This window comes from Coregonus lavaretus (assembly GCF_964263955.1).
Source record: "Coregonus lavaretus genome assembly, contig: HAP1_SCAFFOLD_637, whole genome shotgun sequence".
NCBI lineage: Eukaryota > Metazoa > Chordata > Actinopteri > Salmoniformes > Salmonidae > Coregonus > Coregonus lavaretus.
Window position 1 is genome coordinate 48385 of NW_028166336.1, and position 22522 is coordinate 70906.

Consider the following 22522-nt stretch of genomic DNA (forward strand, 5'->3'; position numbering starts at 1 on the left):
CCATGCTCTGGACACTACGCTGACAGACACAGCAAACCTTCTTACCACAGCTCGCATTGATGTGCCATCCTGGATGAGCTGCACTACCTGAGCCACTTGTGTGGGTTGTAGACTCCGTCTCATGCTACCACTAGAGTGAAAGCACCGCCAGCATTCAAAAGTGACCAAAACATCAGCCAGGAAGCATAGGAACTGAGAAGTGGTCTGTGGTCACCACCTGCAGAACCACTTCTTTATTGGGGGTGTCTTGCTAATTGCCTATAATTTCCACCTGTTGTCTATTCCATTTGCAAACAGCATGTGAAATGTATTGTCAATCAGTGTTGCTTCCTAAGTGGACAGTTTGATTTCACAGAAGTGTGATTGACTTGGAGTTACATTGTGTTGTTTAAGTGTTCCCTTTATTTTTTTGAGCAGTGTATATACACACACATACATATACACATACATATCCTTTAAAAAAATATATTTCCTTTTATTACTTTCCAACCCCACCACCCCTTCCCTAATTGGAGTAAACTAGTGAACAACAATGCTTAAGCCTCTACTTCCAGCTTATACATACTATATACATTTTATGGACACAGTCAATTTTACAATAATTATATTTTGTTTGTTTTTACTCCTGAACTTCCTCTACCCTCAACCTCTCCGATCATTTTCATGATGTCCATCTGGTTTGCTTCTATATGCCATATCTTTCTAACTGTGCTCTTTCAAAAAGGTCTCAACCTATGTATTTTACTATTTTAACTCTCAACAGTAAGTTGAGACCCCGACTGAGTTCCAAAAATATAAAATCAAATATAAAATAACTTATGCCTAGGGCCGGCCCTGGGTTGAACCTCTAATAGTGTTTTGTGATAGGTTGAACCTCTAGCAAGGTGCATTGTGATATGATGACCCTCTAGCAAGGTGCATTGTGATAGGTTGAACCTCTAGCAAGGTGCATTGTGATAGGATGACCCTCTAGCAAGGTGCATTGTGATATGATGACCCTCTAGCAAGGTGCGTTGTGATAGGTTGAACCTCTAGCAAGGTGCATTGTGATATGATGATCCTCTAGCAAGGTGCATTGTGATAGGTTGAACCTCTAGCAAGGTGCATTGTGATATGATGATCCTCTAGCAAGGTGCATTGTGATAGGTTGAACCTCTAGCAAGGTGCATTGTGATATGATGATCCTCTAGCAAGGTGCATTGTGATAGGTTGAACCTCTAGCAAGGTGCATTGTGATAGGTTGAACCTCTAGCAAGGTCCATTGTGATATGATGACCCTCTAGCAAGGTGCATTGTGATAGGTTGAACCTCTAGCAAGGTGCATTGTGATAGGATGACCCTCTAGCAAGGTGCATTGTGATATGATGACCCTCTAGCAAGGTGCATTGTGATAGGATGATCCTCTAGCAAGGTGCATTGTGATATGATGACCCTCTAGCAAGGTGCATTGTGATAGGATGACCCTCTATCAAGGTGCATTGTGATATGATGACCCTCTAGCAAGGTGTATTGTGAAAGAGGATTGGCTGAACTATGCCTGTGAGCATCTTGGGCACGTGAACGCTGACGATCTCAGAGATCATCTCTGGATAGCTGACTCTGGTGGGCAGAGACTGGGCCTGGATAAACAGATCATAGGTGAACTGGTGCAGCTTCCTCACAATCTGAGAGAGAGAGAGAGAGAGTGTCAACTGTCAGTACCACCAAAGCAGGGGGGGGGTTGAACAGGTCAGGGGTTAGGGGTAGTAGCAGGACAACAGGGCCCCCGGCCACTACGGGGGCCCCCAACCCCAAAAAATATTTTAGGAACTCAGTTGGGGATAGTGTTAGAATAGTAGAATACACAAGATGCAATTTCAACATTTGGTAGTTTCTCTTGTTATGTCAGTCACTGACAGTCACTCAATTAGCCCGTGTCAGCTAAAAAATAAATAATTGTTAAGTTAGCCTAGCCAGCTATCTACACCTTGTAGTAATCATGGCCGACTACTGACCAGGCACGCAGGGCATGTGCCCAGGGGTCCTGACCTCCAGGGGGCCCCATTTTATTTTGTTAGTCACTCTCACTCAGACATCATATGTGCATGGCATAAGTCAGGGCAAAATGTGTCCAATTGCAGGAAATTCGCTTTAAAACTGTTATTTCTTCTCTTGGCCCAATGGCAAAATTTGTAGAATTGCATGAAATTTGTTTTAAAAACTACACAATTTTCTCTCCACCCCATGGCAAAATGTGTAGAATTGCAGAAATTTTTATTTAAAACCCCCCCAGAAAATTACGCCACCTGGCAAAATGCGTAGAATTGCAGGAAGTTAACTTTTAAACATACATATTTTTCTCTCCACCCTCAAGAGGGGGGCCACTCAAATGTTTTACCCACGAAGTGGGCGGCCCCCAAACCAAATCACGCTTAGGGCCCCCAAAAAGCTAGGCTGGCCCTGGGTAGTAGGTCTATATTACCAGGTGACGGTAGTACAGTAGCTGGGTTAACTGGAACAGGTGTTGTGTACGGGTTAAGGTTAGAGGTCAGGGGTTAGGGGTAGTAGGTCTATATTACCAGGTGACGGTAGTACAGTAGCTGGGTTAACTGGAACAGGTGTTGTGTACGGGTTAAGGTTAGAGGTCAGTGGTTAGGGGTAGTAGGTCTATATTACCAGGTGACGGTAGTACAGTAGCTGGGTTAACTGGAACAGGTGTTGTGTACGGGTTAAGGTTAGAGGTCAGGGATATGTCAGTTCTGTGGTTGCCATGGCGCAGTGAGGTCGCCTAGGCAGAGAGCTCTGTAAATACTGTACATATTTGAATTTTTAAGTGTTCTTGACAATCTTTTTTAATCAACTTTTTAGTTTGTTAGCTAAGTAAGTTTTGATTGTATATATTGTAGCAACCCTGGGTTTATAAGTGCGGATATCGACATCCACAAGAGCATGCTTTTACACTCTGGGCTTCGGGCCAGAAGGTTGAGGGTTCGAGCAGCCCTCCCTGCCTGTTTCATTACATTGGCGTCAGAAGTGATCGGACCTTACATCATTGAATGTGCATGTGCTTGGCCGGTGAGCGCGTCCCTTAAAGACGTTGAGTCGTAGGCTAGCGCAAGGACTCATCTGGGCCTCAACCCTTCATCTGGACCTCAACCCTTCTTCTGGGCCTCAAACCTTCTTCTGGACCTCAACCCTTCATCTGGACCTCAACCCTTCATCTGGACCTCGGTCGGAAGAGACGTGGACGGCACGGGTGAGGTAAGCGCACAAGGAGAGTGGGTCGGACACAGGATGTGACCTGTTGGACTGGCACCTGCCTCTGTGAATGACCGTGGAAGACCTTCCAGCTAGAACTGTCAATAGGCTAACTGAAATGTTTTGTTTTGTTGTTTTAAGAACGTCTTTGAGATTCTTGCTGTAATGAAAAGCGCTATACTAATTAAATCTATTATTATCATTATATTACTGCTGGAACAGGCATTGTGTACGGGTTAGGGGTTAGAGGTTAGAGGTCAGGGTTAGTGTATATTACCGGACGTAGGTAGTCCAGTAGCTGTGTTAGCTGGAACAGGCATTGTGTACGGGTTAGGGGTTAGAGGTTAGAGGTCAGGGTTAGTGTATATTACCGGACGTACGTAGTCCAGTAGCTGTGTTAGCTGGAACAGGCATTGTGTACAGGTTAGGGGTTAGAGGTTAGAGGTCAGGGTTAGTGTATATTACCGGGTGTAGGTAGTCCAGTAGCTGTGTTAGCTGGAACAGGCATTGTGTACGGGTTAGGGGTTAGAGGTTAGAGGTCAGGGTTAGTGTATATTACCGGGTGTAGGTAGTCCAGTAGCTGTGTTAGCTGGAACAGGCATTGTGTACAGGTTAGGGGTTAGAGGTTAGAGGTCAGGGTTAGTGTATATTACCGGGTGTAGGTAGTCCAGTAGCTGTGTTAGCTGGAACAGGCATTGTGTACGGGTTAGGGGTTAGAGGTTAGAGGTCAGGGTTAGTGTATATTACCGGGTGTAGGTAGTCCAGTAGCTGTGTTAGCTGGAACAGGCATTGTGTACGGGTTAGGGGTTAGAGGTTAGAGGTCAGGGTTAGTGTATATTACCGGACGTAGGTAGTCCAGTAGCTGTTTTAGCTGGAACAGGCATTGTGTACGGGTTAGGGGTTAGAGGTTAGAGGTCAGGGTTAGTGTATATTACCGGACGTAGGTAGTCCAGTAGCTGTTTTAGCTGGAACAGGCATTGTGTACGGGTTAGGGGTTAGAGGTTAGAGGTCAGGGTTAGTGTATATTACCGGGTGTAGGTAGTCCAGTAGCTGTGTGAGCTGGAACAGACGTTGTGTGTGGTGTTTTTCTCCATGGTGGCTGGCCAGACGATCCAGCTCCTTGATGTAAGAGAACCTCAGCTCGTCAAAACACTTCTGATTCCTCAGACCCTTCACAGGGACTAACAGACAACACACACAAAGAAATAAGCAAATATTGAAACAGATAATGATACAGTCACTTAGTGTCAGTGTGTCAGTGATGTGACTCACTGATGCTGAAGAGGAGCAGAGCCTTCATACAGAGGAACTCTTCCTGGGTGACTCTGAGCACACAGAACCTCTGGGATAGCAGACGGAACTGGACACAGTGTTCATACATACTGGACACACGCATCCTCTGACTGGGGTGGGGGTGGGGAGAGAGAGGTAAAGAGGTAGAGAGACAGACAGACAGACAGACAGACAGACAGACAGACAGACAGACAGACAGATGGAGAGAAAGCGAGGGAGAGAGAGAGAGGGTGAGAAGGTGAGAGTAAGATATATATATATATATATATATAGAGAGAGAGAGAGAGAGAGAGAGAGAGAGAGAGAGAGAGAGAGAGAGAAAGAGAGAGAGAGTGAGTGAGTGAGTAATGTTTACAAATGTTTCCCTTGTTCATTTCCTTTTTTGTATTGTCTATTTCATTTGCATTGCCAATGTAAACATGTTTCCCATGCCAATGAATTGAATTGAGAGGGAGGGAGGATAAGAGGGAGAGAAGTTGAGAGAGAGAGAGTGTTGTTATATAGCTAATATTATCAACTGGGTGGTTCGAGCCCTGAATGCTGATTGGCTGACAGACGTGGTATATCAGACCGTATACCACGGGTATGACAAAACATTTATTTTTACTGCTCTAATTACGTTGGTAACCAGTTTATAATAGCAATAAGGCACCTCAGGGATTTGTTATATATGGCCAATTTACCATGGCTAAGGGCTGTATCCAGGCACGCCGCGTTGTGTCGTGATAAGAAGAGCCCTCAGCCGTGGTATATTGGCCATATATCACACCCCCTCGGGCCTTATTGGTTAAATATAACATTTCAAATGTCTATATTATTTTTAAAACTTTTGTGAGTGAAATGTTTACTGTTCATTTCAGATTGTTTATTTCCCTTTTGTTTGTTGTCTAGAGAAAGAGAGAGAGCGAGAGATTGTCATCAATATTGTATTCAGCAAGACAATAGTTGTACTCACTCGTTGAAGATGAGGTCAGGAGCGAAGTAGAGCTCTCTGGCATCGGAGTTGGTGTAGGACCTCCAGCCCAGAGCGAACACCATCAACCCCAGCCACGAAGACTGGATCACTGACATCTGGTCTTCTACATGCAGCTCCCTGAATCCTACAGTACAGGGGGAATAAAACAAGTTATGAGTATAGCCCCCTCTAGTGGGAAGGAAATAAAAAGGTAGAACTGAGGCTACAGCACTGGTATCAGTCATACACAGACCAGCTGTCTCTATCACACCTGGGTTAGAGCGTTGGTACCATGTAGTGGTTAGATAACAGTAGGATACAGAGTTAGAGGGTTGGTACCATGTAGTGGTTAGATAACAGTAGGATACAGAGTTAGAGGGTTGGTACCATGTAGTGGTTAGATAACAGTAGGATACAGAGTTAGAGGGTTGGTACCATGTAGTGGTTAGATAACAGTAGGATACAGAGTTAGAGGGTTGGTACCATGTAGCGGTTAGATAACAGTAGGATACAGAGTTAGAGGGTTGGTACCATGTAGTGGTTAGATAACAGTAGGATACAGAGTTAGAGGGTTGGTACCATGTAGTGGTTAGATAACAGTAGGATACAGAGTTAGAGGGTTGGTACCATGTAGTGGTTAGATAACAGTAGGATACAGGGTTAGAGGGTTGGTACCATGTAGTGGTTAGATAACAGTAGGATACAGAGTTAGAGGGTTGGTACCATGTAGTGGTTAGATAACAGTAGGATACAGAGTTAGAGGGTTGGTACCATGTAGTGGTTAGATAACAGTAGGATACAGAGTTAGAGGGTTGGTTCCATGTAGTGGTTAGATAACAGTAGGATACAGAGTTAGAGGGTTGGTACCATGTAGTGGTTAGATAACAGTAGGATACAGAGTTAGAGGGTTGGTACCATGTAGTGGTTAGATAACAGTAGGATACAGGGTTAGAGGGTTGGTACCATGTAGTGATTAGATAACAGTAGGATACAGAGTTAGAGGGTTGGTACCATGTAGTGGTTAGATAACAGTAGGATACAGAGTTAGAGGGTTGGTACCATGTAGTGGTTAGATAACAGTAGGATACAGAGTTAGAGGGTTGGTACCATGTAGTGGTTAGATAACAGTAGGATACAGAGTTAGAGGGTTGGTACCATGTAGTGGTTAGATAACAGTAGGATACAGGGTTAGAGGGTTGGTACCATGTAGTGGTTAGATAACAGTAGGATACAGAGTTAGAGGGTTGGTACCATGTAGTGGTTAGATAACAGTAGGATACAGAGTTAGAGGGTTGGTTCCATGTAGTGGTTAGATAACAGTAGGATCCAGGCTCTGTCGTAGCCGGCCGTGACCGGGAGACCAATGGGGCGGCGCACAATTGGCCCAGCGTCGTCTAGGGTAGGGGAGGGAATGGCCGGCAGGGATGTAGCTCAGTTGGTAGAGCATGGCGTTTGCAACGCCAGGTTTGTGGGTTCGATTCCCACGGGGGTATGAAAAATAAATTTAAAAAATGTAAGTCGCTCTGGATAAGATCGTCTGCTAAATGACGTAAAATGTAAAAAAATACAGGGTTAGAGGGTTGGTTCCATGTAGTGGTTAGATAACAGTAGGATACAGAGTTAGAGGGTTGGTACCATGTAGTGGTTAGATAACAGTAGGATACAGGGTTAGAGGGTTGGTACCATGTAGTGGTTAGATAACAGTAGGATACAGAGTTAGAGGGTTGGTACCATGTAGTGGTTAGATAACAGTAGGATACAGGGTTAGAGGGTTGGTACCATGTAGTGGTTAGATAACAGTAGGATACAGAGTTAGAGGGTTGGTACCATGTAGTGGTTAGATAACAGTAGGATACAGGGTTAGAGGGTTGGTACCATGTAGTGGTTAGATAACAGTAGGATACAGAGTTAGAGGGTTGGTACCATGTAGTGGTTAGATAACAGTAGGATACAGGGTTAGAGGGTTGGTACCATGTAGTGGTTAGATAACAGTAGGATACAGAGTTAGAGGGTTGGTACCATGTAGTGGTTAGATAACAGTAGGATACAGGGTTAGAGGGTTGGTACCATGTAGTGGTTAGATAACAGTAGGATACAGAGTTAGAGGGTTGGTACCATGTAGTGGTTAGATAACAGTAGGATACAGGGTTAGAGGGTTGGTACCATGTAGTGGTTAGATAACAGTAGGATACAGAGTTAGAGGGTTGGTACCATGTAGTGGTTAGATAACAGTAGGATACAGGGTTAGAGGGTTGGTACCATGTAGTGGTTAGATAACAGTAGGATACAGGGTTAGAGGGTTGGTACCATGTAGTGGTTAGATAACAGTAGGTTAGAGGGTTGGTACCATGTAGTGGTTAGATAACAGTAGGATACAGAGTTAGAGGGTTGGTACCATGTAGTGGTTAGATAACAGTAGGATACAGGGTTAGAGGGTTGGTACCATGTAGTGGTTAGATAACAGTAGGATACAGGGTTAGAGGGTTGGTACCATGTAGTGGTTAGATAACAGTAGGATACAGAGTTAGAGGGTTGGTACCATGTAGTGGTTAGATAACAGTAGGATACAGAGTTAGAGGGTTGGTACCATGTAGTGGTTAGATAACAGTAGGATACAGAGTTAGAGGGTTGGTACCATGTAGTGGTTAGATAACAGTAGGATACAGAGTTAGAGGGTTGGTACCATGTAGTGGTTAGATAACAGTAGGATACAGAGTTAGAACCATGTAGTGGTTAGATAACAGTAGGATACAGGGTTAGAGGGTTGGTACCATGTAGTGGTTAGATAACAGTAGGATACAGGGTTAGAGGGTTGGTACCATGTAGTGGTTAGATTTACATTTACATTTTACATTTTTTTGTCATTTAGCAGACGCTCTTATCCAGAGCGACTTACAGTTAGTGAATACATATTATTTTATTTATTTTTTATACTGCCCCCCCCCCCCCCCCGTGGGAATCAAACCCACAACCCTGGCGTTGCAAACGCCATACTCTATCAACTGAGCTACATCCCTGCCGGCCATTCCCTCCCCTACCCTGGACGACGCTGGGCCAATTGTGCGCCGCCCATGAGTCTCCCGGTCGCGGCCGGCTGCGACAGAGCCTGGATTTGAACCAGGATCTCTAGTGGCACAGTTAGCACTGCGATGCAGTGCCTTAGACCACTGCGCCACTCAGGATAGAGCAGGATCCACTCAGGATAGATAACAGTAGGATACAGAGTTAGAGGGTTGGTACCATGTAGTGGTGAGATAACAGTAGGATACAGGAAGAGTGGTTTACCTGGCATGGCTTTAGCCCAGTTCACCACAGACACCAGTTGTCTCTCTCCCAGCTCGTTGAGACTGGACAGTAGCGAGGCGAAACAGTCTGGCTGGGAGGTGTCATGGCCTGCGTTGACCATTCCTGGCTCGATGGAACTCAGGACATTGAGGAGGGAGGGGTGCAGGCTGGGGGAGGGGCCAAGAGCGTGAGCCTGCGAGGCAGCATAGCCTGCAGAAAGGGATATGAGATGAGACAAGGCGAGATGAGTTGAGACTGAATATGTTCTACCCCAGGGTTGGGGTAAATTCTGAATTGAGTTGTAACTGCTTTCTTTGTCAGGGCTCACTTGAAAAAATTGCATACAGTACCCTCACATTGAGCCTGTGGGGAAATGGTGGCTAACTCTCTCCCCCCAGTCCTCTCTCCTTCCCTCTCTCTGCCGGGTGCTTGTGTTCCCCCCTCCACTCCTCCTTTCAGCAGGCCAGCTCCCCTCAGCTTCCGGCCTGAAATGCACCACACACAGAAGTAGGACAGAGAGAAAGGCCCTATTACCACTACGAGATATGAAGGCGTCTGAGGAGAGGGGTGGCGAAAGAGAATTCTACTTTTCCATTCACATTCAATTTTAGTATAAGGCTGTAATGTAACAAAATGTGGAAAACGTCAAGGGGTCTGAATACCTTCCGAATGCACTGTATGTGCAGACAATTAAAAGGTTGATCTTCTCGTCTGTAGGCTACACTCATTACATTTTAGCTTCAAGACAAAAGCCCAGAGTTGCTATAACAGCATGTCTTCATCAAGTACTGTAAGCCTATCAAAAACGAACGATTACAAATATAAAAATACAAAAGGCTTCATTTTTATCTATATCATGCACATCATTACATGTGATAAAAGCAAATTGTGACTGAAAATGTGGGTATACAGTAAGTGAATTCACTGCAATGAGCTATTTTTATTTGGAAGCTCATCCCTGCCAACAAAAAATAAAAAATAAATGCCTCATGATTTGTCAACGTGCACAATTAGTCTGTGCTTCAATCTGAACAACTGTAGCCTACTGATAACAACCACAGCTGCAGGTGGATGATTGTCATGAAACCAGTTTTAAACATGTCTGTAGCAAATTGAGTTACAAAACCATGATGCATCTGCAAAAATCAACTATCATTCTGAGGACTAAGATGTCTAGTTTTTGGCCAAGTGTCTTATTTTAAATACATTTTACATTTTCACCTGAATTTGGTAAATTTTTAAAAATTCTCATTACCGAAATGTGTCCGGATTAAATTATTGGGTCATTTTATAAAATTGTGATTTGAATAAAACACAGAATATGTTGCTGCAATTTGTTCATAAATCATAAATATTGTATACTAGTTGAAGTTTACATTAAACTATAATATTTATTACGTACAAACACAGTGTCTGTGGACATGTGTCTTATTACTGTAACACTTTTTCAAGTTCCTGTAAAATCTCCTTGAATAAAGTTTTATTCACCCATGATGCATCATGTAGAGGAGTAGTAGAAGTTAATGTTTTCGCTGATATGCCTTCAGAATGAGGTTCTTATTCTCCAACACCCCCTTTACCCCACTTGGCCTTCTCATTACCCAAATGGCTAAAAAGCTCAAATTGGGAAAAAGTCAGATTTAATTTTATTATAATTTAATTTTGTATATTTTTATTTTCAGTGTTATTTTTAACTCAGGCATTTTCAAAAAATATTAGCAATTGATTAGTTTACTACTCTTTTGGATAGTTGCAGTAATGAGCATTTTGTGGAAATTGTGGTAAAAAGCATCATATCTGATAAAAAAATTAATTAAAAAAATAATTATGAAATAGATAAGTACAGATCCAGGTAGCCTAGAGCAGCCTATGCGCTCTGATCCCATCTGGGCCAGGGGAAACATAACATCATGTTTTTATAGCCTAAAATAGGCCAATTTATTTGTGTTCTGAGAAAATGTGAATGTGATTAAACTTCGGGTGGCTAGGCTAGGCCTTTTTAATCCAAAAATCTTGACTTTAATTGATCAATCAACACAATAGTGATGACATACTGTATGAGTATCTTTCTAATTACAGATGCAAAGGCCTATACCTTGCAACCCTGCATACAGCGAGCTCAGCCCTGCTAAAAACAAAAAAAAACATTTGCAGTTGTTGTCTCTGTGTAAAGGGTTTTCATGTTTTCATCCTTCCTAGGCCCAGGTGTTTTCCCAGGAGTTTTGTTTTTGTTTAAACCTTATGACCTGATTAGAATAATAATCTGGCCCCATCATCGTTCATATAAAACTGTTTTTTTACAGCTGATTTATGTCATTCACTACAACTAGGGTCGGAGTTGGTTAAGGTTACTACAAGCTCCACTCCGTTGATCTACGTGTGTGCATGTGGGTGGAGTGGGATTTTATTTGCATGTAAAAAAAAAAACACAGAATGTCATGTTTTGGTCAAGGAGAAGAACGCTAGATGACTACAGTTGGCTACAGCATTTCTACCATTTCACAATAGCCTGTATTCTAAGCTACTGTTCAAACAATAAACCAAACAACATTGTAGCCTTATTAGAATCCACCCAAAAAGGTATTTTGTTTAGAAGTAATAACTAGTGATTATATTTGCTTATCAATGCAAAATAGGCTTCTTTGATGCATAGCCTATAGCCTATACTGTAGATCAGATCAAGGAACCAAGCAAGCTTCATTGCTTACACAACACTGCCCCCACGGCTACAGAAGGGATGATACGGCACGTTACAATTTTCATGTGGCATGGGGTACGTCGAATTTCTGAGCGCACAACAAGCCGCCCCTTTTGTAACGACGTTGCGACACTGCGCTACGTCGGCGCCGTTTGCGTATTCTGTGTAGTACCCTTTAGGTTAGCCTACTACCAGATCAGGAAAAACTCTAAGCCCCAGGAAAACAATTTCTCCCCCACCACTCTGGGACCTGTGGTGCCACATCTGAAATCACTTCACAATGTTAAACAGTGTTGTCAACTATTTTTCAGTGAGATCTGCTATTGGCCCCTTGATTTGTCGCTAGATTACGTGTTGCTGTTGCCGCGACGACGTCACAGCACCATTTTGCCTTGCTGCGTCACAGCTGCGGTCCCCGACATAACGTTTTCGCCCCTCCCGCAGCACACCCCCTCCCCTGGTGCTTCTCTGCCTGTGTGTGCACCGTTGCTGTGACTTCTGTTGCAGACAGTTTATCCCACTCTCGTATGTGGCAGAATTGAGTGGGGAAAAGTCGCTACATGCTATCAAAACCATAGAAACTCCCCAAAGGCAGCCTGAAAAGCAGCTGAATTATGTCGCTCGAATCTTCTACCAATGGAAGTCGCTGGAGGGGTCTGAAAATTCGCTATATATAGCGACAAAGTTGGCAACACAGGCTACAAATGAAAAAAACATAATTATCCTATTTGTATGATCTACATTTGACATGTTTTTGGTGGTGGGGATGAGCTTCCATAGTTTTAAGTGGCTCAGTGCAGCCGGCAGATACTGCGACAATTTCTGAATGTAACAGGATGTTACTGCGATTTAAGGTAAAAACTCAATAAAACAAGTCTCAAATATTAGGAAATTGTCTATACATTTCAGCTATTTCAAAATCATTGTTCTGCTATTACCATTTATACTGCAGGAGTGTTGACTCAACAAGACAATTCTGTTTACACTGCCCTTCCTCAAGGAGGGCAACTGTCCGGGCGAGTGTATAGCCGACGGTTTTTTAATCAATAGTGTATTAAGTCTGAAGAGTATTTTATTCTCATTGAATAGAGTTATTGGTACGACATTTCAATTTACATAATATATACACTTTTCAATTCACATTAGCGAAGGGAATGTCACCAGCCGAAAAAGTACCATGAATGTCACAGTAGCCACTAGCCACGAGGCTAAGCATTGCAAAGTATGTATGTTTTGTACAGAATGTACATCTCCTCTTTCCATGACATAGAATGACCAGGTGAATCCAGGTCAAAGCTATGATCACTTATTGATGTCACCTGTTAAATCCACTTCAATCAGGAAGGAGGCAGGTTAAAGGATGTTTTAGCCTTGAGACAATTGAGACATGGATGTGTGCCATTCAGAGGGTGAATGGGCAAGACAAAAGATTTAAGTGCCTTTATAATATAATAAGCCATTTAGCAGACGCTTTTATCCAAAGCGACTTATAGTCATGCGTGCATACATTTTGTGTATGGGTGGTCCCGGGGATCGAACCCACTACCTTGGCGTTACAAGCGCCGTGCTCTACCAGTTGAGCTACAGAGGACCTTTGAACAGGTTGTGGTACTAGGTGCCAGGCGCACCGGTTTGAGTGTGTCAAGAACTGCAACGCTGCTGGGGTTTTCATGCTCAACAGTTTCCTGTGTGTTTCAAGAATCGTCCATGACCCAAAGGACATCCAGCCAACTTGACACAACTGTGGGAAGTATTGGAGTCAACATGGGCCAGCATCCCTGTGGAACGCTTTCGTCACCTTGTAGAGTCCATGCCCCAACGAATTGAGGCTGTCCTGAGGGTGAAAGGGGGTGCTACGCATAACAAAAGCGGTGTACTGCTTTTCATTTGTACTTATTGACAGACCTACACCCTTTCATTATTACAACAAAACCATATTACACTTTTGAATAATGCAACAATTCACAAGCATTCACAAATGGTACTTTATATTCGTATTAGCGAGCGAATCATTCATTTTTAATAGGTTACGGTAATGTTACTTGATGAAGATGTTAGCGTTAGCTAGCAGTAACTCTGGTGCTTTTGTCTTGAAGTTAAAATGTAATTGTCTGCACATGCTTGTGAATTGCGTTTCTCAAAATGTTGATTTACATATTTAAAATAATTGATATAGTAGGCCTATCAAAAAAATTGACTTCCATAGTTTTACGTGGTTTAGTGCAGCCGGCAGCAACTGCGACAATTTCAGAATGTAACAGGCTGTACTGCAATTTAAATAAAACAAGTCTCAAATATAAGGAAAATATCAATACATTACATTTTAGCTGTTTCAAAAACATTGCTCTGCTATTACTATTTATACTGTAGAAGTGTTGATCTCAATGAGACAAATCTGTTTACACTGCCCTGCTTTGAGGGGGGGGGGGCAACGAGTGTTGTGTATGACCTCCAGAGGTAGAGTTCGAGACGTGATCATTTCACAAATTTACACAACAGTATTGTCTCTATAGAACCTCTCAAGAAGTTCTAGAAAATGTCCCTCATACATAGACCAAAGTCCCACTATTTTACCATGCCTGCTTCTTTATAGCAACTGTTGGTATATCTGAAAGAGGTAGGGGTAAAAAACATGGTCAATTAAAACCTACCTAAAGACCTAGTCATGATTCCTGCTTTTTCATAAACCAAAATGTAGCCTCCCTCCCCTCTCTGCTCCCCTCTTCTCCCCCTCTATTTCATTATCTCTTTCTATCCCTCTCTCCATTTAACAGTCATGTATGCCATGGTAAAAGTTGTGACCTTTGAGGCTCATTCCAGACCGGAAGCATCTGCTGAGACGACAGGAAGGACAGTTCTTCCTCCTCAGTTTGTCGATGGTGCAGTCGTTACGGCTGGCGCACAGGTGATTCTGCTTACCTGGGGACACAATAACAAACAAGGCCGCTACAGGGGAATTTGGTATCCCATTTCCTGTATGTGTGTGTGTGTGCGCGCGCCTGCGAGGGTGTTTTTGGTTTTACTATCCTTGTGAGGACCTCACAAGGATAGTAAAACAAGGAACAATTCAGATGTGGGGACATTTTCCCCACAAGGGAAAAGGCTATTTTAGGCTTAGGGGTTAGGGTTACAATTAGGGTTAGAGTTACAATTAGGGTTAGGGGTTAGGTTTATGAGTTACGGTTAGGGAAAATAGGATTTTGAATGGGAATCAATTGTTTGGTCCCCACAAGGATAGTAAAATACGAATTCTATGCTTCCCGTGCTTAAATTTATACTCCTGAGTGGCGCAGTGGTCTAAGGCACTGCATCGCAGTGCTAACTGTGCCACTAGAGATCCTTGTTCGAATCCAGGCTCTGTTGCAGCCGGCCGTGACCGGGAGACTCATGGACGGCGCACAATTGGCCCAGCGTCGTCCAGGGTAGGGGAGGGAATGGCCGGCAGGGATGTAGCTCAGTTGATAGAGCATGGCGTTTGCAATGCCAGGGTTGTCGGTTCGATTCCCACAGGGGCCAGTATAAAAAAAAAAAATGTATTCACTAACTGTAAGTCGCTCTGGATAAGAGCGTCTACTAAATGACTAAAATGTAAATGTAAAACAAACGTGTGTGAATGTGTGTGTGGCTCACCCTCTGCGGCCCTCTTGAAGAACACCTTGCAGCTCCCACAGGTAACAGCTCCATAGTGACAGCCTGATGCCTCATCTCCACATACCTTACACACCCTCCGGTCTGAGAAATACACCCTCACTGGCAACATATCCTCACATCTGAAACACACACATACACACATATCTGTAAACAGACACCTAACACTCTTTTAGATCTTACAGATACACCATATAACCACACACACACACACACACACACACACAAACGTACATACATACACACACACCTAACACTCTTTTAGATCTTCCACATTCACACACAGATCTGAAACGCACCTACCTGCCTATACCTGTCTATCTGCACATACATGCCCAATAATGTGGGATTGAGTCATGCAGATTCCTTCTAATTAATTTAGCAGCAGAATCTATTTACCAGATGGTGTGGAATACAGGCTCAGATCGACTTTACACTACTTTTGAGGTATGACAAGTCTGACAAACTTTACATTATAAATTAGCCAGCTATCCGTTTAAAGGGCGACTGCACTTCCTGATTTGGCCTCGTTTTAGATTTGGATCATTAAGAAATGCTAGTGGCCATGACTGAATTCAAACATGAGTTGGTTTCGGGGAGTGGTTTGATGTGGGTATCTCGTGTGTGTTTGCAGGTGGAAAGAGGTAGCCAAATTATTTAGCCAATTAGCTTCAGCCAGCTGGTGTGTGACCGTGGCAAAGTTGGTTTGACTTTTAATAACCTATCTATAAATTAAATGGTCCTTGAATGTTAATTAATTCAACTTGATTAATATCCACTACTAGACCTTTGACTGACCCCCTACCCCATAGCCTTGGCATTACGTGTGATATTATTATTAATGCTGCAATGTGTAACTTTTGGGGGGCCCGACCAAATTCACATTGAAATGTGAGTTATAGATTTGTCATTCTCATTGAAAGCAAGTCTAAGAATCTGTATATATGTTCTATGTGCGCTATTTCTATGCTTCCTGTGCTTAAATTTAGTTTTACTTTCAGTTTTGTACACCAGCTTCAAACAGCTGAAAATACAATATTTTTGGTTATGGAAAATTTATTTCACAGCGGTACAATGATTTTCTACAGTATACTTGCTTGTTTTGTCACATTAACTGAAATTAAGCGAACTATTAGAATTTTAGCAACCAGGAAATGGCGGAGCGACTTCTGCATAGTGCATCTTCAACTGGTGAGCGTTGCCTAATGTCCTACTGGGCCGGGCGGATTGAGACTAAATACATTACAGCTGGTTAGTTGAAGGTCAGCAGGTAGCGGACTGTAAGCCTATTACTCCGATACTCCTTCAATAAACACTGGTTAGGGATGTAAACAGTTGTGTCAGGACCAGACACACTGGTGTGTAGTAGTCACTAGACGGCCATGCTGGAAAGGACCCCCATTTATCCTCAGAGTTTGTACTGCTTGGTGACCTAAATTGGGATATGCTTAATACCCCAGCCATCCTACAATCCAAGCTAGATGCCCTCAACCTCACGCAAATTATCAACGAACCTACCAGGTACAACCCTAAATCCGTAAACATGGGTACCCTCATATATATCATCCTGACTAACATACCCTCTAAATACACCTCAGCTGTCTTCAACCAGGATCTCAGCGATCACTGCCTTATTGCCTGCGTCCGTAACGGGTCCGCGGTCAAACGACCACCCCTCATCACTGTCAAACGCTCCCTAAAACACTTTAGCGAGCAGGCCTTCCTAATTGACCTGGCCCAGGTATCCTGGATGGATATAGATCTCATTCCGTCAGTAGAGGATGCCTGGTTGTTCCTTAAAAGTAATTTCCTCTCAATCTTAAATAAACATGCCCCATTCAAAAAATACAGAACTAAGAACCGATATAGCCCCTGGTTCTCCTCAGACTTGACTGCCCTTGACCAGCACAAAAACATCCTGTGGCGTACAGCATTAGCATCAAATAGCCCCCGCGATATGCAACTTTTCAGGGAAGTTAGGAACCAATATACACAAGCAGTCAGGAAAGCAAAGGCTAACTTTTTCAAACAGAAATTTGCATCCTGTAGCACTAACTCCAAAAAGTTTTGGGACACTGTAAAGTCCATGGAGAATAAGAGCACTTCCTCCCAGCTGCCCACTGCACTGAGGCTAGGAAACACTATCACCACCGATAAATCTACAATAATCGAGAATTTCAACAAGCATTTTGCTACAGCTGGCCATGCCTTCCATCTGGCTACCACTACCCCGGCCACCAACTCTGCACCCTCTGCTGCAACTTGCCCATGCCCCCCCCGCTTCTCCTTCACACAAATTCAGACAGCTGATGTTTTGAAAGCGCTGCAAAATCTGGACCCCTACAAATCAGCTGGGCTAGACAATCTGGACCCTTTCTTTCTAAAACTAGCCGCCGAAATTGTCGCAACCCCTATTACTAGTCTGTTCAACCTCTCTTTCATAACGTCTGAGATCCCCAGAGATTGGAAAGCTGCCGCGGTCATCCCCCTCTTCAAAGGGGGTGACACTCTAGATCCAAACTGCTACAGACCTATATCCATCCTGCCCTGCCTTTCGAAAGTATTTGAAAGCCAAGTTAACAAACAGATCACCGACCATTTCGAATACCACCGTACCTTCTCCGCTATGCAATCCGGTTTCCGAGCTGGTCATGGGTGCACTTCAGCCACGCTCAAGGTCCTAAACGATATTATAACCACGATTGATAATAGACAGTACTGTGCAGCCGTCTTCATCGACCTGGCCAAGGCTGTCGACTCTGTCAACCACCGCATTCTTATTGGCAGACTAAATAGCCTTGGTTTCTCAAATGACTGCCTCGCCTGGTTCACCAACTACTTCTCAGATAGAGTTCAGTGTGTCAAATCGGAGGGCCTGTTGTCTGGACCTATGGCAGTCTCTATGGGGGTGCCACAGGGTTCAATTCTTGGGCCGACACTTTTCTCCGTGTATATCAATGATGTCGCTCTTGCTGCTGGTGACTCTCAGATCCACCTCTACGCAGACGACACCATTTTGTATACATCTGGCCCTTCATTGGACACTGTGTTAACAAACCTCCAAACGAGCTTCAATGCCATACAACAATCCTTCAGTAGCCTCCAACTACTCTTAAACACTAGTAAAACTAAATGCATGCTTTTCAATCGAACGCTGCTGGCACCCGCCCACCCGACTAGAATCACCACTCTCGACGGGTCTGACCTAGAGTATGTGGACAACTACAAATACCTAGGTGTCTGGTTAGACTGTAAACTCAACTTCCAGACTCACATAAAGAATCTCCAATCCAAAGTTAAATCTAGAATCGGCTTCCTATTTCGCAACAAAGCCTCCTTCACTCATGCTGCCAAACATGCCCTCGTAAAACTGACTATCCTACCGATCCTTGACTTCGGCGATGTCATTTACAAAATAGCCTCCAACACTCTACTCAGCAAATTGGATGTAGTCTATCACAGTGCCATCCGTTTTGTCTCCAAAGCCCCATACACTACCCACCACTGTGACCTGTACGCTCTTGTTGGCTGGTCCTCACTACATGTTCGTCGTCAAACCCACTGGCTCCAGGCCATCTATAAATCACTGCTAGGCAAATCCCCGCCTTATCTTAGCTCATTGGTCACCATAGCAGCACCCACCCGTAGTCTGCGCTCCAGCAGGTATATCTCACTGGTCATTCCCAAAGCCAACACCTCCTTTGGCCGCCATTCCTTCCAGTTCTCTGCTGCCAATGACTGGAACGAATTGCAAAAATCTCTGAAGCTGGAGACTCTTATCTCCCTCAATAACTTTAAGCATCAGTTGTCAGAGCACCTTACTGATCACTGCACCTGTACACAGCCCATCTGAAATTAGCCCACCCAACTACCTCATCCCTATATTGTTATTTATTTTGCTCTTTTGCACCCCAGTATCTCTATTTGCACATAATCTCTTGCACATCTAGCATTCCAGTGTTAATACTATTGTAATTATTTTGCACTATAGCCTATTTATTGCCTTACCTCCATAACTTGCTACATTTGCACACACTGTATATATATATTTTCTGTTGTATTTTTGACTTTATGTTTTTTACCCCATATGTAACTCTGTGTTGTTTTTATCGCACTGCTTTGCTTTATCTTGGCCAGGTCGCAGTTGTAAATGAGAACCTGTTCTCAACTGGCTTACCTGGTTAAATAAAGGTGAAATAAAAAAATAAAAAATAAAAGTGGCAATAACCTATCACTTGCAGTCTGTCCTCTCCAGCATGGGTATATTGTAGTGAGACCCTGTAGCAGCTGGTGCAGGGAATTGGGTCACCTGTTAAAATGGATTTAAAATGGCTGCATCTCAAATGGCAGGGCCCATAAGGCATACGGTGCCATTCGGTGGCCTAACTGTTATTGAATTTGACAGATTATAACATCTGATATTACTGTTGTTTTGTTATGATGACATAGTTAGAGAAGCTACATTGATTTGCCTCTGGTCTGCTTGGTCTTATGTGAAACAAACAAAGAAACAATTGAAATGAAATGTCTTATAAAGAGTATATCTACCTCAAGCTTGAGTCAGCACCCATCCATCCAGAACTCTCCTTCTTGATAGCGGAGTGATACACTTGCTGAAGACCCATTTCATGCATCATCATTACACTTTGGTAACTTTGCTCCTGGACATGACCGTTCTGTGGCATCCCAGAGTCATAGTCCTGATAGTTAACCCCAGGGGGACAGGGTTTACGTGCTCCACAAGACATGCAATTTCCGTTGTCACAATATTTACAGAACCAAGATCCACCCGCCACCGGACAGGGTCCCTCGTGCCCTGGTTCGGTTTTGTTACGTCTGCTTTGGATGAGGTTATTGACGGTCAATGGGTCCGGAAAGTCCCTACCGAATAACGGGGTTGGGGAGTCTTTACGGAATGGAAAACTTAACGGTAACAGTTCGTCAAACTGAAAGGGCATGGAGAGTGCGTTAGCGTTATCCAGATTCACGAATATGTCCGAGTTTTTACGGAGACCTCGGGCCATCTCCAACTCGTGCATAGGCCTTGTCACCTTCCATTCGCTGTCCCTTTCGCGCTCCAGTGTCTGTAAAAAACCCACATCATTTAGTCCACTAATGTCTTCATTTACTTCGAACGATGGCCCGAGATCATTTGATTTAATTATCGTTTTCCTCGGCATCTGGTTGGTTAACTCTGAGGTCATATTTGCGCCTGCTCCAAACTCTGGAGATGACTCCTCCGAGACAGAGAAACGTTTTCCGTAATTTGGGCGGCTGTCTGCAGAGAAGGCAGTATCGCTCCGTCCATTATCCGCTATCTCGTTTAACTGCGAACTCAAACCTAAAGACACAGACACCGCGTTACATAACTCATTGGCTGTCTCTGATATATTGGTGCCACTCTGCATTGTTGTTTTGATCCCTTCCCAGTCGTGCAATGTTCCAAAAAATACGTGATCTCCAGGTCTCCGTTTTTCACAGTAGGCCTAAAACACAAGGAGCTACTAAATGTTTTCCGTGTAACCGGAGACTCCTTCTATGTCGTTATGTCGGGCCACCACCTATAACCACTTCAAGATGAACCACGGGAGCCTACATGAACAACACATCACATCGACGCCTCCGCGTTTAGCTCATTCTGTGTGACCTCACGAAAGGAATGGCTGGCACGTGTCCAAGTTGTGACTCGAGTAGGGTAAGGTGTATTCTTTACCGTGTTATTATTGTCTGTTTATAACATATCGCTCTAAATCTATAAGTTACTTATTTGACTGTTGCTATTCTGACTGTAAAGTATTTAAAATATATTTTAAGTGAAGTTGTAGAGACTGAGGAGTGCTGTTCCTGGTTCGTCTTATCTCACAGTCAAAACAGACATTGTGTGCTCCTCCTCCTCCTCTTCCTCCTCCTCCAATCCTCCTCCTCCTCCAATGAAAAAACACAACAACAGGTGAGTTGTCAGTTTTTTCTGACACACAGACACTCCTGTTTACAAAAAGTGATTGAGATCTATGGCACATCCGTTGTTCAGTTTGTGTTATGACAGCATAATGTCAGTTATCATAAGATGACATCAACAATTATATGGCACCTGTTATGACAGCATTATGAACGTATGTAGCCTATATCATGCCTTATGATAGAGGTTTGTAGTAAAGTGTTACCAAACATTTGATTGAGTGTAAATGGGTCAATCATTTAATTTTTTAAATAGGCGCTTTGCAGGTACCTACTGCAGGCACCTGCAGGCTTAGTTCCTGTTGCAAACGAGATTGTTATCTTGCAACATAACTTATTTTCCTTATTGTTACTTTCCCCAGTTTCTGTGTTGTGGGTTGTGTATTTTCATGTATGTATTTCAGGAAATGGGTTCCTGAAATTCCCCAACAAGCAGCTGATTGGTCAATGAACATTGATGATTGGAGAGCTGACCCTGCGCCCTCGTCAGGACGCAGCTGTCTCCAATTACCAACTCCTTCTGAAGCTATATATAAGCCCCAGTTCTGTTGCTCAGAAGGGGGGGAACCAGAGATGAGAGAGGGGGCTAATGACTGAGAGTTATAGCATGTTGGTTGTTGCTAAGACATTTGGTATGTACTGTGTAGTTGTTGCTGTGAGAGCTGATTGTAATGTTTTGTGTTAGTTTGTTGTTCAGAGAGTTTCTTTAATGTCCTGAGTTAGTTTTTTTTCTCAGGTTTTGTTGTGAACCAGTTTGTGTTATTTTGTTTCATTTGTTCCCAAGGGGGGAAGGGGAAGGCACCTAGGGAGTGCTTAGGCAAGAGGCCCGCGGGCATACATTACCCATAGAAGTTAACTGTCTATGCACACTAGGAAAGACCTGGGCGGACCATCCCCTGTATTTTGGTTAGTGCACCAGGTGGTGCTAGTTAAGTAAGTAGTGGGTAGGCAGGTAAGGTAGGAGAGGGGGCTTTGATATTTACTTTCTTTGCTTTGGTTCCGTCCAGCCCCTTTTCCCCAAACTTACCGTGCGAAGGAATAAATTCCCTGTTAACGGTATTCTCTGCCTTTTGTCATCCTTACTCACACCTACAGTCCCATACCTCTTTCACACCACGGAGAGTTGAGTTGTAGCAGGGTGTTGCGTTCCCTCTTCCGAGAGGAGTGCGTAACACTTATTAAGGAAAAATGTATTTACCATGGCTGAGATATGTGGTTGTCCCAACAAACTATCTTAAGATGAATGCACTAACTGAGTCAATCTGGATAAGAGTGTCTGCTTTTGTAAATGAGCTTTTCAGTGGCCTTCTACCAACAGCAAATAACTGTATTTTCCCTAGAGAGGGATTTTGCCTTCCAGCATAGTAGACCTCAGATTTCATAACACTTTAAAAAACAAAAATATGTTGATTCAACATATGGCAACCAGCTGCAATAGGATTGTGAGT

The 22522-nt window shown here is 43.5% G+C and overlaps 1 protein-coding gene and 1 long non-coding RNA gene across 3 annotated transcripts; one reads left to right on the top strand and one right to left on the bottom strand.

Annotated features, from left to right (window-relative positions):
• Positions 1–376: 376 nt before the first annotated feature.
• On the bottom strand, positions 377–20685 carry LOC311114863 (androgen receptor-like). 2 transcript variants are annotated; one of them, XM_084190091.1, is made up of 9 exons: positions 19665–20685; positions 15099–15238; positions 14271–14387; positions 9121–9255; positions 8771–8980; positions 5486–5630; positions 4510–4640; positions 4267–4418; positions 377–1664 (listed from the first exon to the last, which is right to left on the bottom strand). In XM_084190091.1, the coding sequence occupies exons 1-9, from the start codon at positions 20522–20524 to the stop codon at positions 1497–1499; spliced, it is 2058 nt and encodes a 685-aa protein (XP_084046217.1). In that variant the 5' UTR covers positions 20525–20685; the 3' UTR covers positions 377–1496. The 2 variants fall into 2 exon arrangements, with proteins under 2 accessions (XP_084046217.1, XP_084046218.1); XM_084190092.1 differs by lacking the exon at positions 19665–20685 and adding an exon at positions 19345–19407.
• LOC311114864 lies at positions 20363–22132 on the top strand. The gene is made up of 3 exons (XR_014611163.1): positions 20363–20811; positions 20982–21066; positions 21479–22132. It is a non-coding gene; the product is annotated as an uncharacterized lncRNA (long non-coding RNA).
• Positions 22133–22522: the final 390 nt, after the last annotated feature.